This window comes from Budorcas taxicolor, chromosome 4 (genome assembly GCF_023091745.1).
Source record: "Budorcas taxicolor isolate Tak-1 chromosome 4, Takin1.1, whole genome shotgun sequence".
Taxonomy (NCBI): Eukaryota; Metazoa; Chordata; class Mammalia; order Artiodactyla; family Bovidae; genus Budorcas; species Budorcas taxicolor.
In genome coordinates this window covers 108721088-108735711 of record NC_068913.1, presented here as the reverse complement: position 1 = coordinate 108735711, position 14624 = coordinate 108721088, and the positions used below count along the sequence as shown (strand labels likewise).

The window sequence follows — 14624 nt, the reverse complement described above, 5'->3', positions numbered from 1 at the left end:
CATTTTCATTCAAGAAAATCATATAGTCACTTTGAAATTTTTATATTTTCTCAAAAAACCAAGCATCCTCTTAACAACAGGATCTACCAATTGCACTGCCTGGTATTTATCCAAAGGATTTGAAATTTATGTCAACACAAAAACCTGCACAGAGATGTTTAAAGTAACTTAATTCATAATTGCTTAAATCTGGAAGTAATCAAGATGTTGTTTGGTAAGTAAATGGATAAATAAAATATGGTGCATTCAGACAATGGAAATATATTCTGCATGAAAATGAAATGAACTATCAAGCAAAAATAAAGACAGAGGAAACAGATGCATACAGCTGAGTGAAGGGAACCAGTGTGAAAAAAGTTACATATTTTTCCTACCATATGATATTTGGGAAAGCCAAAACTATGGAGGGAATTGGGCTTCTCTGATGTCTCAGATGGTAAAGAATCTGCTTGCAATGCAGGAGACCCAGGTTTGATACTTAGGCTGGGAAGATCCCCTAGAGAAGGGAATGGCTACCTATTCAAGCATTCTTGCCTGGAGAATTCCATGCACAGAGGAGCCAGGTGGGCTACAGTCCATGGGGTCACAAAGAGTAGAACATGATTGAGTGGCTACCTTTTTTTCTTTTTTTCTGGAGGGAATTAAGAGATAAGTAGTTGCCAGAGATTTGCAAGAAGGGAGGAAGGAAGAGGTAATTGTTTAGGGCAGTGAAAATACTATGTATGATAATATAATGGTGGATGTACATACGTATACACCCATGCCAACACACAGAATGTACAACACCATGAGTGAGTTCAAATGTACATTATGGACTTTGGGTGATAATGATGTGTTAATATAGGTGTGTGAATAACAAATGTGCCACTCTGAAGGGGGATATTGATAACAGGGGAGGTTATCATGTATGGAAGGAGAGTGCTATACAGGGTGTCTGCAACTTCCACTCAATTTTGCATTGACTCTGAAATTGCTCTAAAAAGTAAAGTTTCTTACATAACAATGGGGAAAAGATGTAAAGCGACATCTCACCAAGGAAGATATACAGATAGCAAGGAAACAACTGCTAAAAAACTCAACATTACATGTCATCAAGGAATTTCATTTGAAAACAGGAATGAGATACCAGTGCAGATTTATGAGAACTGTGAAAATCCAAAATATCCCTATACAGCTGTAGAAAGCTTGGTGCTTTTCATCTTTCTCAGAGATCCCAATCAAGAGTCCACGCTGGCATTCCCATCGGTGCTCTGAGTCAGGCAAGACAACTAACAAACCCTCAAGCCATTCCCTGAAAACTCAAAAATAGTCTGCGTGATCCATGCTTATCTTTCCCCTTTGAGGGAGTATTGGGAGTTGGAGACATTCTCCTGATATTGACACACTGCCAGGAAAGGGAAGTAGGTATGGAGGGCGAAGCAGCATAAACTTGCCTGAATGCTTACTGTATTTCTTCTTGGCATTGTGCTTTTCTGGGGCGCTGCCACCTATTATCTGACTTCCAGTGTTTTCACGAAGGAAATTGTGTCTATATGTTCTTGTCTCCATGGAGGAATGGAGGCTTAGGGATTCCTATTCTTCCATCATGCTGATGTTAATGCACTTCATTAAATCATGTCTCTTTCTGAGGAATTTTGCACCAGCAATCACATCTCTGAAGGGAAAAGAAAGCACTGAACCAAAACTGGGCCCTCCTTCACACTGTCCTCCTTTTCTGCACTACTCTGTGGAAGGCAGCCTTCACTTGAGCATTCCGTACACTGTAGACAAGAGGGTTCAGCAATGGGTTGAAAAGAGCATAAAACAGGAAAAGGATCTTCAGGTGTTCTTCTCGTTGACTGTTGTCAGGAACCATGTAAACGATCACGGCTAAGCCAAAGTAGAACCCAACCACACAGAGGTGGGAGGAGCAGGTGGAGAAGGCTTTCTTGCGGCCCTCCTTTGACCGGATCTTCAGGATGGCCCAGAGAATACGCATATAGGAGACCAACATCAGGGCAAGAGGCCCAACTAAGATAAGAACGCCATCCGCAAAGAGGAACATCTCATTGATCCAGATGTCACCACAGGCCAATTTGAGGACAGAGCGAATTTCACAGAAGAAGTGGTTCACCTTCTGGGGGCCACAGAAGGGTAATCTTAACAAGAGAATTACTTGGACCAGGGCCAGGGCAAATCCACACACCCAGCAAGCAATGGCCAGGATGGAGCACGCTCTCCAGTTCATGATGACGGTGTACTGGAGGGGATGGCAGATCGCCACATACCTGTCATAGGACATCGCCAACAAAATCAGACACTCCACAGAACCAAAACTGAATATGAGAAGCATCTGCAAATTGCATGGGACAAAGGAGATGGTTTTCTTGTGTTTTGCTAGATTTGCCAGCAGATTGGGCAAATTGCTGGAAGCATAGAATATGTCAATGAGGGCCAAGTGGGAAAGGAAGAAGTACATGGGGGAGTGCAGCCTGGGGTCAAAGCAAATGAGTTCCAAGATCATGCCATTTGCCAGCAAGTTGAACGTATATAACAGGGAGAAGATACCAAAGAGGAGCAACTCCAGGTCTTCACTGAGCTGGAATCCCACCAGGATGAATTCTGCGATCTGTGATTGGTTGGCCTCCATTTCCAGTGACAGTCTGCAAAGGACTGAAGTGTGATGGGAAGGTCAGGGCTGGATAGCAAAGAAGATAGGAATTATTTACGTGAAGTGAATTCAGAGGAAGCTCATGTTGTCCCTACATCACTGAGTTTTTTTCCTCCAATGTTTCCTCCCCTTATTTATTTATTTTTCTTTTTCTTTTTTATTTTTTAACATAAATTTATTTATTTTAATTGGAGGCTAATTACTTTACAATATTGTATTGGTTTTGCCGTACATCAACATGAATCCGCCACAGGTATACAGGTGTTCCCTATCCTGAACCCCCCTCCCTCCTCCCTCCTCGTACCATCCCTCTGGGTTTTAGACAAGTATCAGGAGTCATAAACAATACTCATATATACATTTCACCAATTCTTCATGTTTTCTTTATGATATCTTTTGTCTGTATAATATTAATTCTTTGTAGACCACATATGACTAAAATGCTACCATAATCACATATTGACAATTTATTCCCAAACTTTTGAATTTTTTCTCCATAACATGCATAGTCACTAGTGTTTTCAGTATGATTACCAAAAATCTGGAGACATAACTTTAACATGAGTCACTGTTCTAAGTACAGCATTTTCTGCCTCTTAGTCTAAAGTTCAAGTCCAATATCATATATCATACTTATTTCCTGTAATCTTAAGTAGCTAGTCTTTCTTGCCTTGACTCTCATACTTCCGAGCTCTTATTTTGTATGTTTCTCAACTGTTGTTTTCCGTTGATTCTCCATATTTTGTTGAAATGAAAATTTTTTAAAGGAAAAAAATGTCATTTTAATGCTTTCCATTAATACACAGATAATGTTAATTTGTACATTGGTGATTTTCATGTGGATTACTAGGTCAGGATGCTCTCTCCAAGTTATTTCCATTATAAAGTTATTAATCCATAATTTTGAAGTTCCTTCTTCCTTCAGCCTTAACAGATTTTGACATTGTTTTCTTAAGTCTCGTAGAAACACATGAAATTGGATAAGATGCTAAGAAATAATACCTCAATGAAACACACAGATAAAAGTTATCATTGCTAATAATTTGTATATACTGTTTTCCATTATTAGCTGTACATAAATTTTACATATGTAATTAAAATTATATGAGCAGTATTCCTTATCTATTTCTTTCATTAAGAATAACATCATGTCTGTTTTCCATGACAAATATTTCTCTGCAACATACTCTAAACAGTCATACACTATTTTGTTACATATTATTTTATTTAGTATATTACCTTCTGACTAGGTTGTATGTGAGGTAATGCTACAGTGTCTAAATTTTATACATTTTTTGTGTAAACTTGTCTTCTTATACAAAATTCTAGCACGTGGAAGTTCTCAGTCAAATCTATATCTTCCTTTCTTCCTGCCTTTTCCTTCATCTCTTCCTCCTTCCCTCCCTTCCTTCTGTCCTTCCATGCTTCCTTTCATTCTTCTTTCTACGCAGCTACCTACTTATCATTCTGTCTACCTAGTTTAAGATAGTCTAAATAAAATGTCTCCTTTCCAATTGTCATTAAAATAATAGCGGCTCAGGAAAATATAGTATGAATGACAAGGATATGCTATTCTCTATTAGGGCAGTCTAGTAACTGAGCTAGGGAGTTTAAAACTATTTCTCCAATCCTAGTCAGTGAAATTGGCACCCATCCTATCCTATTTTATAGTAGGACAATTACTTCTATCAAAACAATAATCCTGAGTCTAATAATTATCCATATTGGATGACAGCATAGAAAAGTTTTGGTAGGAAATAAAACTATATTGTAAAACTCTTACCTATTTCAAAGCAAAAAGTTTACTGTAATTATTACCAGAGTTCTGTTTTCTAGAATCTCAGGTTACTCTACGAATATATTCATCTGTTACATACTATAAGGTTATTTTGTTCTTTCACCATATCAGTGCCTTATCCAGAAGAAATGCCTACCTATGAAGACTATAACCAGATTACTCCCAAACAATACAGTTGGGCTAACATGAAGGACCACCACTCAATCACATTAGGAAGTGATGTTGAGAAAGCTGCTGAGGAATAGAAGGCCTTGAAGGATCATCTCAAAGGACTTGCCCTTATTTTTGACTAACTCAAAAACTCTCCAGGGCTGATGCAGCTATGCAGAAGGCATTTGTTAGATGCCTTTAAAGGCAAAAGTATCAGCTGCTGCCACTGAAAAAAAGTGAAAGGGTTAGTGGCTAAGTCATGTTTGACTCTTTTGGGACCCCATGGACTGTAGCCCTTCAGGCTCCTCTGTCCATGGGATTCTCCAGGCAAGAATACAGGAGTGGGTTGCCATTCCCTTCTCCAGGGGGTCTTCCTTACCCAGGGATCCAGCTCGAGTCTCCCACATTGCTGGCCATATGAGACAAGGAATAAAAGTTGGAGTGAAGTATAGACTAACTTCAACTGTGAATGGAAAAACTGGAAATAAGATGATTTGGAAATAAAAGTGATTTGAATAGCTCCAAGTCATTGCTGGGAAACTAAAAGGCTGCACATTTGACCAGGATGAGGAAAATGCTTACAAGGAATCTAAAAAGGTCCTGATGTCTCATGTCTGTCTAAGCTTCAGGTTGTAGAAGCAGGAAATTGTCTAAGTTGTAAATGACCTGAATGAGGGAAGAAGGCATGTCCCAAACTCAAAAAGAGTCATTTACAAAAATAGGTAAGGAGGCTGAAAATACACACAGAGCTGCTGGAGATATATATATATATATATATATATATATATATATATATATATATATATATATCAGTCAATATGCTTGCTTGTTCATTGGATTACCAGAGCCCAAAATACCCTTATAAGATCTGATTCTTTATCAGAGATCATGGAGTAGGGTGAAGAAAAATAAAAACTCAAAAACACAAAACGGCAAAAGAATGGGTGAAAAAAGCCAAATTAAAATCAAATAATGTTAATAAAACTCTTCTACTCATGCTTAAAAAACAATTTTCAAACACAAATAAGTTTAGTGCTAAACATACGCAAGTTAAACAACGGAACCCTATATTTACTTAAGATGAAATTGAATGTAAGAACAGACTTACAAATAATCTAATGTAAGCATATCAAATCCAATGAAGAAGATAAAGTACTGAACATTAAAAGAGGGAAAATAATGCAGTGAAAGATTACATTTAATAATCTACCTAGATCTCAACATATATAGACAAGGGATAAATTATTTGAGGGGAATGTTTTGTTATATTTATTCTACCCATTTTTTTCTAGTTGTACTGAGTCATAACTGACATAACACTTCAAAAGTTTAAGGCATACAGTATAATCATTTGACTTGCATACATCATGAAGTGATTACCGCGGTAAGTTTATTGAGTATCCATAATTTCATATAGATGCAGAATAAAAGAAAAAAATTATTTTTCCTTGTGAGCACTTTTGGATTTTCTCTGTTAATTTTCAGAGATAACATACAACAGTATTAATTACATTCATCATGTTGTATAATGAATTACATCCCTAGATCTATAACTGAAAATTTATACTTTTGGATCACCTTCATCTCAGTTCTCCTTTCTCATTGCCACTTCTAGTCCTACAAATCTGATCTCCTTTCCTATGTTTTAGTTGTTTGTTGGTTTGTTTTTAAGTTGAGGTATAGCTGACCTTCAGGACTATGTTAGTTCTAGGTGCTCAACAGATGGAGAAATCCTTTAAATCTTAGTTTATAGGCAAGAATGATAGATTGAGAAGCTGAATATAAACATGATGAAATTTCCAGAGAAAGGTAAGGATGGTAAAGAGGCAGTATTAGAAGAGACTTCATCAAAAATGTTCCAAATTGAAGGAATTTGGTCTCCAAACTGATAAAAGTGTATTCTGAAATAGTACAATAAAGATAATGCATTCATAAGGACACTGAAGAACTTCTGATAACTGAAGATGAACTGAATATTTAGATCAAAAATTTGGTTATGATAAAAAATAAATTTTCAATAAATGTAAATTAACAACCACACATATTTGAATCAAGACAATGGCACTGGTGTTTTCAATAAATAATGCTGGATCAATTGGCTATCCAATGTGGATGAAAACTAAAACATGACTTCTATCAGTATACTATACAAAATTAGGTAGGTTTTAGACTATAATGATTAAAAACAGGTTTTGAAGAACATTAGTTAGTAACTAATTAGTGAAAAATCTAAGAGGGAGCAGAAAATTTTTGAAACAGAATTAAAACAGCATTAAACAAAAGACTGACAAGATTAAGAACTAACTCCTGTTTATCTAGAGGCAACATTAAGGGTAAAAATGAAATCCATAGAAACGAAGGAACTATTTATAAAAGTATAACTAATTGAGGGCTTATATTCAGAATATTTAAAGGATTCCTGCAAATTGTTAATGAAAAGATAGATAATCCAATCTAAGTTGGGAAAAATACCTGAACAAACATTTCACATGAAAGAACATTCAAATGACCCACAGGCTCATTAAAAGATTAAGAGGTACTAAACTAAGTCACCAAGAAGATAGAAATTAAAATGAAAAACACAATGATAGTAAAAATCTAAAAGTTTGAAAGTACAGGGACTTGACAAGACTGTGGAGCAAGGATGCATTACTATTGAGAATGCAATTTTGTGCACCCATTTGGGAAACTCTGGAAGAACCGACTGTTCTTAACATATGCATACCAATAATTCATGGGTTCTACTTTCAAATATGCCCAAAATAAGTGCCTATATATATATACATACATATATACAATACATGTGTATGCTGCTGCTGCTGCTGCTAAGTCGCTTCAGTCGTGTCCGACTCTGTGCGACCCCATAGACGGCAGCCCACCAGGCTCCCCCGTCCCCGGGATTCTCCAGGCAAGACCACCGGAGTGGGTTGCCATTTCCTTCTCCAATATACATGTGTATAAATTTATATAAAGACTGTATATGAATATTTATAACATAATTATAATTTCTTTTAAAACTATCTTCAAAGGGGAAATCCTATCATCGCTTATTAAAGAAGACTGAAGCAAGGACTTACCTCTTTACTTGACCATACAGTCCATGTGACCACACAAATATTTATTGCAGGGGCTCGTGTAACTAGTCTTAGAAATATATGATTTAATTTAGTCCTAGAAAAATTAACTCTTGATGAGAATAATCTGGTCTATTTCTGCATGCAAAATTTTTTCTCTAGAAATAAAAATAAAAGAGTCATAGGTGCATTCCCAAAACTATGTGATTGACACTGAAATCTATAAAAAGTTCTTTGATTTCAAAATATTTGAATAGCAATTAACATTGTTTGTCCTTGTAATTTGAATGAAATGGTATAAATGAGAAATCTGATAATTTACAACAAAGTATGTTGGGGGTAGAATAACAAGTTTTCTACACATACCTTTAATATCTTTAAACGAACAATCATGTCAAGATTCTGTCCACATAAAAAACTGTCTGTGTCTGTGAATATATTTTCCCCTCATGAATTAAATGAATATAAATATTGGTGCTAGTTAAAGATATATCTTGGTTTGGGTTACCCCAGAAGCCAACCCTGGGACAATCACTCAATTACAAGTATGTTTTAGGAAGTTGTTGCTAATGATACAACTAGAGGAGTGGAAAAGAGGGACAACCAAGAAAAGATAGCCACTTGAGTTTGGATGATCAAGTGGGATGAAATCGTAGATCTTAATGAAAGTTAGTCCTTGATGGAAAAACCCTGGAGCCAGAAAAGAATATATATTTCATTGGTAACCTACCTGGAGAGGAAGGGACCTGGAGTGTCTATAGACTGACTAGTGTCCATTACTGGGTGAGAGCTCTGAGGTGGGTGGACCAAGTATTAGGGCTTCTTTTCCCTATGTGATGGGCTACTAAAGTGCTTCTGGTTTCTGGGGAAGCTACAGGCAGAGAAATGCAAGTGGAGCCATTTGGAAGTCAATTCAGTGTACACTGAAGTGGGAGGGCCATGATATATGGGCCACCTGCAGCATCAGCTATGAAATTCCTGTCTGTACATCATCTCTCAAATCCAAAATTTGATTGGACGTCATCAGGCAGAAGGAGAGGTGTGGTTTTCTGGTTTTAAATGAACAGGATAATTGTCAATTTTTAAAATATTTGCTAATGATTTTTTAAAACTAAAGTAGAATAGATATTCATAGTTAAGTGAAAAGAACATTTACTTCAATTTCGAAAGTTGGTTTAACTTATATTCAACATACAGGTCTTCTTTATATCACCTATCTTGTACCTGAAAGAATTTTATAAAACTCTATTTCAATAAAATACAATCTAAAGGGTATTATCTAATATTAGCTCTGTTACTTACCACTAACATTATGAGAAATATGTTTAAGTGCATTAGTATGTGTTGAGAATAATGAGGGAAATTTATGTAAATGAAGTTTCTGGTCTGTTTACTACATGAAAGTTGTTCAGCAGATTTTCAACAATAGGAAGGCATATTTAGGATAGGATGGAGAATACATATTGTGCATAAAGTCCACGTTTAGGGCACTCACCAAAGAAGATAGTCTAATTTTTAATCACTATCATTGGGGTAAAACAAATAGATAACCAGGCACTGATTTCAAATATGAACCCTAAATTTAAGAAAGAGCAAATACAGCATAACACAGATACTGATTTTCTACCTTCTCAGAGTGACACATCTCTGTGTTATATGCCAGGGGGAACAAACCACAGGATTTACTATTTGAAAGTTTATGAGCTGGATGAGTCAGCCAGCATGTAAAATTATTCAAAGGCCCTCATCCAATTTCAGAGCATCTCTCTAAACTCAAATTTTAGTTACTAATGTTACAATTAATGTTAACATATATATCAAAGGTTATTAACATCAGCACAAACATTCAAAGCCTACAGGGTGGCTGCTGGTTTAATTGCTGGCTCTGGTCTGCCCTTCTGTTCTGAGTTGTCTGTTTAGGGATTTAGTAACTAAGTTACTAATGGAAAGAAATAGAGAAAAGCAATAGAATGGGAAAAACTAGAGATGTCTTCAAGAAAATTAGAGATTCCAAGGGAACATTTCATGCAAAGATGGGCTCAATAAACGACAGAAATGGTATGGACCTAGCAGAAGGAGAAGATATTAAGAAGAGGTGGCAAGAATACACAGAAGAACTGTACAAAAAAGATCTTCACGATCAAGATAATTATGGCGGTGTGATCACTCACCTAGAGCCAGACATCCTGGAATGTGAAGTCAAGTGGGCCTTAGGAAGCGTAACTACAGACAAAGCTAGTGGAGGTGATGGAATTCCAGTTGAGCTATTTCAAATCTGAAAAGATGATGCTGTGAAAGTGCTACACTCAATATGTCAGCAAATTTAGAAAACTCAGCAGTGGCCACAGGACTGGAAAAGGTCAGTTTTCATTCCAATCCCAAAGAAAGGCAATGGCAAAGAATGTTCAAACTACTGCACCATTGCACTCATCTCACACGCTAGTAAAGTAATGCTCAAAATTCTCCAAGCCAGGCTTCAATAGTACATGAACTGTGAAATTCCAGATATTCAAGCTGGTTTTAGAAAAGGCAGAGGAACCAGAGATCAAATTGCCAATGTCTGCTGGATCGTCAAAAAAGCAAGAGAGTTCCACAAAAATATCTACTTTTGCTTTATTGATGCCACCAAAGCCTTTGACTGTGTGGATCACAACAAACTGTGGAAAATGCTTAAAGAGATGGGAACACAAGAACTACCTGGTCTGCCTCCTGAGAAAATTGTATGCAGGTCAAGAAGCAACAGTTAGAACTGGACAAGAAACAGACTGGTTCCAAATTGGGAAAAGAGTATGCCAAGGCTGTATATTGTCACCCTGCTTATGTAACTTATATGCAGAGTACATCCTGCGAAATGCCGGGCTGGATGAAGCACAAGCTGGAATCAAGATTGTTGGGAGAAGTATCAGTAACCTCAGATATGCTGATGACACCATCCTTATGGGAGAAAGTGAAGAAGAACTAAAAAGCCTCTTGATGAAAGTGAAAGAGGAGAGTGGAAAAGTTGGCTTAAAACTCAACATTCAAAAAACTAAGATCATAGCATCCAGTCCCATCACTTCATGGCTAATAGATGGGGAAACAATGGAAGCAGTGAGAGACTTTATTTTGGGGGGCTCCAAAGTCACTGCAGATGGTGACAGCAGCCAAGAAATTAAAGGACGCTTTCTCCTTGGAAGAAAAGCTATGACCAACCTAGACAGCATGTTAAAAAGCAGCGACATTACTTTACCAACAAAGGTCTGTCTAGTCAAAGCTTTGGTTTTTCCAGTAGTCATGTATGGATATGAGAATTGGACTGTAAAGAAAGCTGAGTGCCAAAGAATCGATGCTTTTGAACTGAGGTATTGGAGAAGACTCTTAAGAGTCCCTTGGACTGCAAGGAGATCCAACCAGTCCATCCTAAAGGAGATCAGTCCTTAATATTCATTGGAAGGACTAATGCTGAAGCTGAAACTCCGATCCTTTGGCCACCTGATGAGAATTGACTCATTGGAAAAGACCCTGATGTTGGGGAAGATTGAAGGCAGGAGAAGGGGACGACAGAGGATGAAATGGTTGGATTGCATCACCAACACGATGGACATGAGTTTGAGTAGGCTCTGGGAGTTGTGATGGATAGGGATGCCTGGCATGCTGCAGTCCATGAGGTCACAATGAGTCAGACATGACTGCGCAACTGAACTGAACTAAGTTTAATGTAGAATTGGCCTTCTATACAGTTCACAAGTTGACATATAAATCAAATCTCCAGAAGTTTTTTCCTGTCACCAGTAATACCCGACAACACTGCCTGACTCTTTAACTTCCAGACTTGCGCTCTCAAATGCCTTCTTTCTTCATCATATCTGCACAGAGCTCCCCGTTATCTCACATTATCTTTAGATATACCTCTCCAAAGAGTCTATCTTTCTAACTTTTATTCTATAATCCAGGCATACGAAATGCCAGGCTAGATGAATCACAAGCTGGAATCAAGATTTCCAGGAGAAATATCAACAACCTCAGATATGCAGGTGTGTGTTTGCTAAGCTGCGTCAGTCACATCCAATTCTGTGACCCTATGGACTGTAGCCTGCCAGACTCCTCTGTCCTTGGGATTTTCAGACAAGAATACTGGAGTGGGTTGCCACTTTCCTCTCCAGGGGGGTCTTCCCAATCCAGGGATCAAAACTGCACCTCTTAGGTCTCCTGCACTGGCAGGCAGATTCTTCACCACTAGTGCCACCATACCACCCTAATGGCAGAGTGAAGAGGAACGAAAGAGCGTCTTGATAAAGGTGAAAAAAGAAAGTAAAAAAGCTGGCTTAAAAATCAATATTCAAAAAACCAAGATCACAGCATCCTGTCCCATCACTTTATGGCAAATAGATGGGGGAAAAATGGAAACAGTGGCAGATTTCATTTCTCAGGATCTAAAATCACTGTGGATGGTGACTGCAGCCATGAAATTAAAAGATGCTTTTCCTTGAAGGAAAAGCTATGACAAACCCAGACAGCATATTAGAAAGGAAACACATCACTTTGCTAACAAAGGTCTGTATAGTCAAAGCTGTGGTTTTTCCAGCAATCATGTACAAATGTGAGAGCTGGACTATAAACAAGGCTGAGCACTGAAGAACTGATGCTTTCAAACTGTGGTGCCAGAGAAGACTCCTGAGAGTTCCTTGGACAGCAAGGAGATCCAACCAGTCCATCCTGAAGGAAATCAGTCCTGAATATTCATTGGAAGGACTGATGCTAAAGCTGAAACTCCAGTACTTTGGCCACCTGATGTGAAGAGCCAACTCATTGGAAAAGACCCTAATATTGGGAAAGACTGAGGACAGGAGGAGAAGGGGGCAACAGAGGATGAGATGGTTGGATGGCATCACTGGGTCAATGGACATGAGTTTGAGAAAATTCTGGAAGATAGTGAAGGACAGAAAAGCCTGGTGTGATGCAGTCCATAGGTTTGCAAAGCATCAGACACGACTGAGCAACTGAATGACAATAACAACATGCCATACAGAAGGGCCTCCCTGGTGGCTAGATGGGAAAGAATCCACCTGGAATGTAGGATATCTGGGTTCAGTCCCTGAGTCAGGAAGATCCCCTTGAGAAGGGAATAGCTACTCACTCCAGTATTCTTGCCTGGAGTATCCCATGGACTGAGGAGCCTGGCAGACTATGGTCCCTGGTGTCACAAAGGGCTGGATGTGGCTGGGTGATAAGCACTCACCCACACATGCCGTAAAGGAAACTCAGTAAATATATTTTAAAATTCTAATTTTAACATATACATAGAAATGTTTACTTAGTAAGAAAATAATAAGGAACATTAATAAATATACTGCATGATGAAAATTATGGAGCTGTATCTTTATATTCATTATTCTTAAAACTTTCCCCATCCTACCTGGTGTCTACAGAGACCAATCACGGCTTTCCTTTACATGTTGCATGCATGGCTGAGCTCCTCTGCTGTCCACCTGAGACTATCACTACAGTGTTAACCAGCTATCCTCCAATACAAAATAAAATTTTTTAAAAAAGAAGTGAAACCCTTTGCTCCCATACCTCATACTGACTCAGTAAACTCTGACAGCTTATAAGCTTAGGTCAGAGTCAGTGAGAATCCCTTTCCAGTAACTTCCTGTTAGCAAACCATCCATTCGCCACTTTCAAACAGCAGAAGACAGATGAATATGAAGATGAAAGCTCTGTTAGCCTCATGAATTGTAACTTGAATTCTGAGATTAAAATGCTGAAATATGTGTGAAAATAACCAAATCGCTGCAGTGTGGAGGAAGGTAGTAGGAATCCTATGCCTCACTGTAACATTACAACACAGACAAGATTCTCTTTTCTTTTTGCATCTGGTAAAATTTAAGAATGATATATTTTCATTTATTGTACTGTTTTCAAAGATTGACTTAAATAAATGTAAAGAGAATAAAAGAAAAAGTATTCACTGAAAAATTGCCATTTACAAACACATGTCAAATAAAGAAGTTGCTTTTGTAGCAGGGACATTTTACATTTTCACCAGCTAGAACTTTTCCCCCAAATTTGATCAGTGACAATGGTAGTCATGTTATCCCACTCCAGGAGATGGCAAAGGTTTATCCCCAGATGAGGACAATAATCCCTGGAGAGTAAACCTGGACAGCAAACCAGGACACACATAATTGGTACATGTACTGGCTTCCTTGCTATAAAATAAATAACAAAGAGATCTTTATCAAGTGCTAGAGGATTTCTCCCAGTCACTTATTAACAACTCCCTACAGGGCAGCAAAGAAAACGATGTTAGTGTTCCTCACTTCCCAGGGAGGAGGACATCTCCAGGGTGCAGGAGAAGAGGATGGTCCTCAGCTGAGGAAGAAACAAAAGACAGTGAAGGACAAACTGGACAATACCTCTGGCTTCATCAGTTGCAGGGCGAGGCATCAGCTTTAGATGCTCTTTCAGTTTGATACCACAACTCAGGGACATTGAGTTTCACCTGCCTTTTCCCAGAAATGGGATTGGGGTGGGAGGGTTCTGACTAGGAACAAGAAACCTATGTTTAGACAGAATGAGTATCAGATGTCACTCAGAGAAAGGGTCTTCACAAAGGTGGCTTTTTCTTCTTGCTAAACCTGATGATTTCTGCCAGCCTTCTGTCTTGCTCTTTTGTAAAAAAAAAAAAAAAAAAAAATTAACTGGTATATGAAACGAATCACCAGTCCAGGTTCGATGCATGATACTGGATGCTTGGGGCTGGTGCACTGGGACGACCCAGAGGGATGGTACGGGGAGGGAGGAGGGAGGGGGGTTCAGGATTGGGAACACGTGTGTACCTGTGGCGGATTCATGTTGATGTGTGGCAAAACCAATACAATACTGTAAAGTAATTAAACCTCCAATTAAAATAAATAAACTTATATTAAAATAAATAAATAATAATAGTTGGTTCAAAGAAGGGGTTTGG

General features: G+C 38.1%; 1 protein-coding gene across 1 annotated transcript; it reads right to left on the bottom strand.

Annotated features, from left to right (window-relative positions):
* Positions 1–1696: 1696 nt before the first annotated feature.
* On the bottom strand, positions 1697–2629 carry LOC128046537 (olfactory receptor 2A2-like). Its single transcript, XM_052638659.1, has 2 exons — positions 2378–2629; positions 1697–2332 (listed from the first exon to the last, which is right to left on the bottom strand). The coding sequence occupies exons 1-2, from the start codon at positions 2627–2629 to the stop codon at positions 1697–1699; spliced, it is 888 nt and encodes a 295-aa protein (XP_052494619.1).
* Between the last annotated feature and the right edge of the window lie 11995 nt (positions 2630–14624).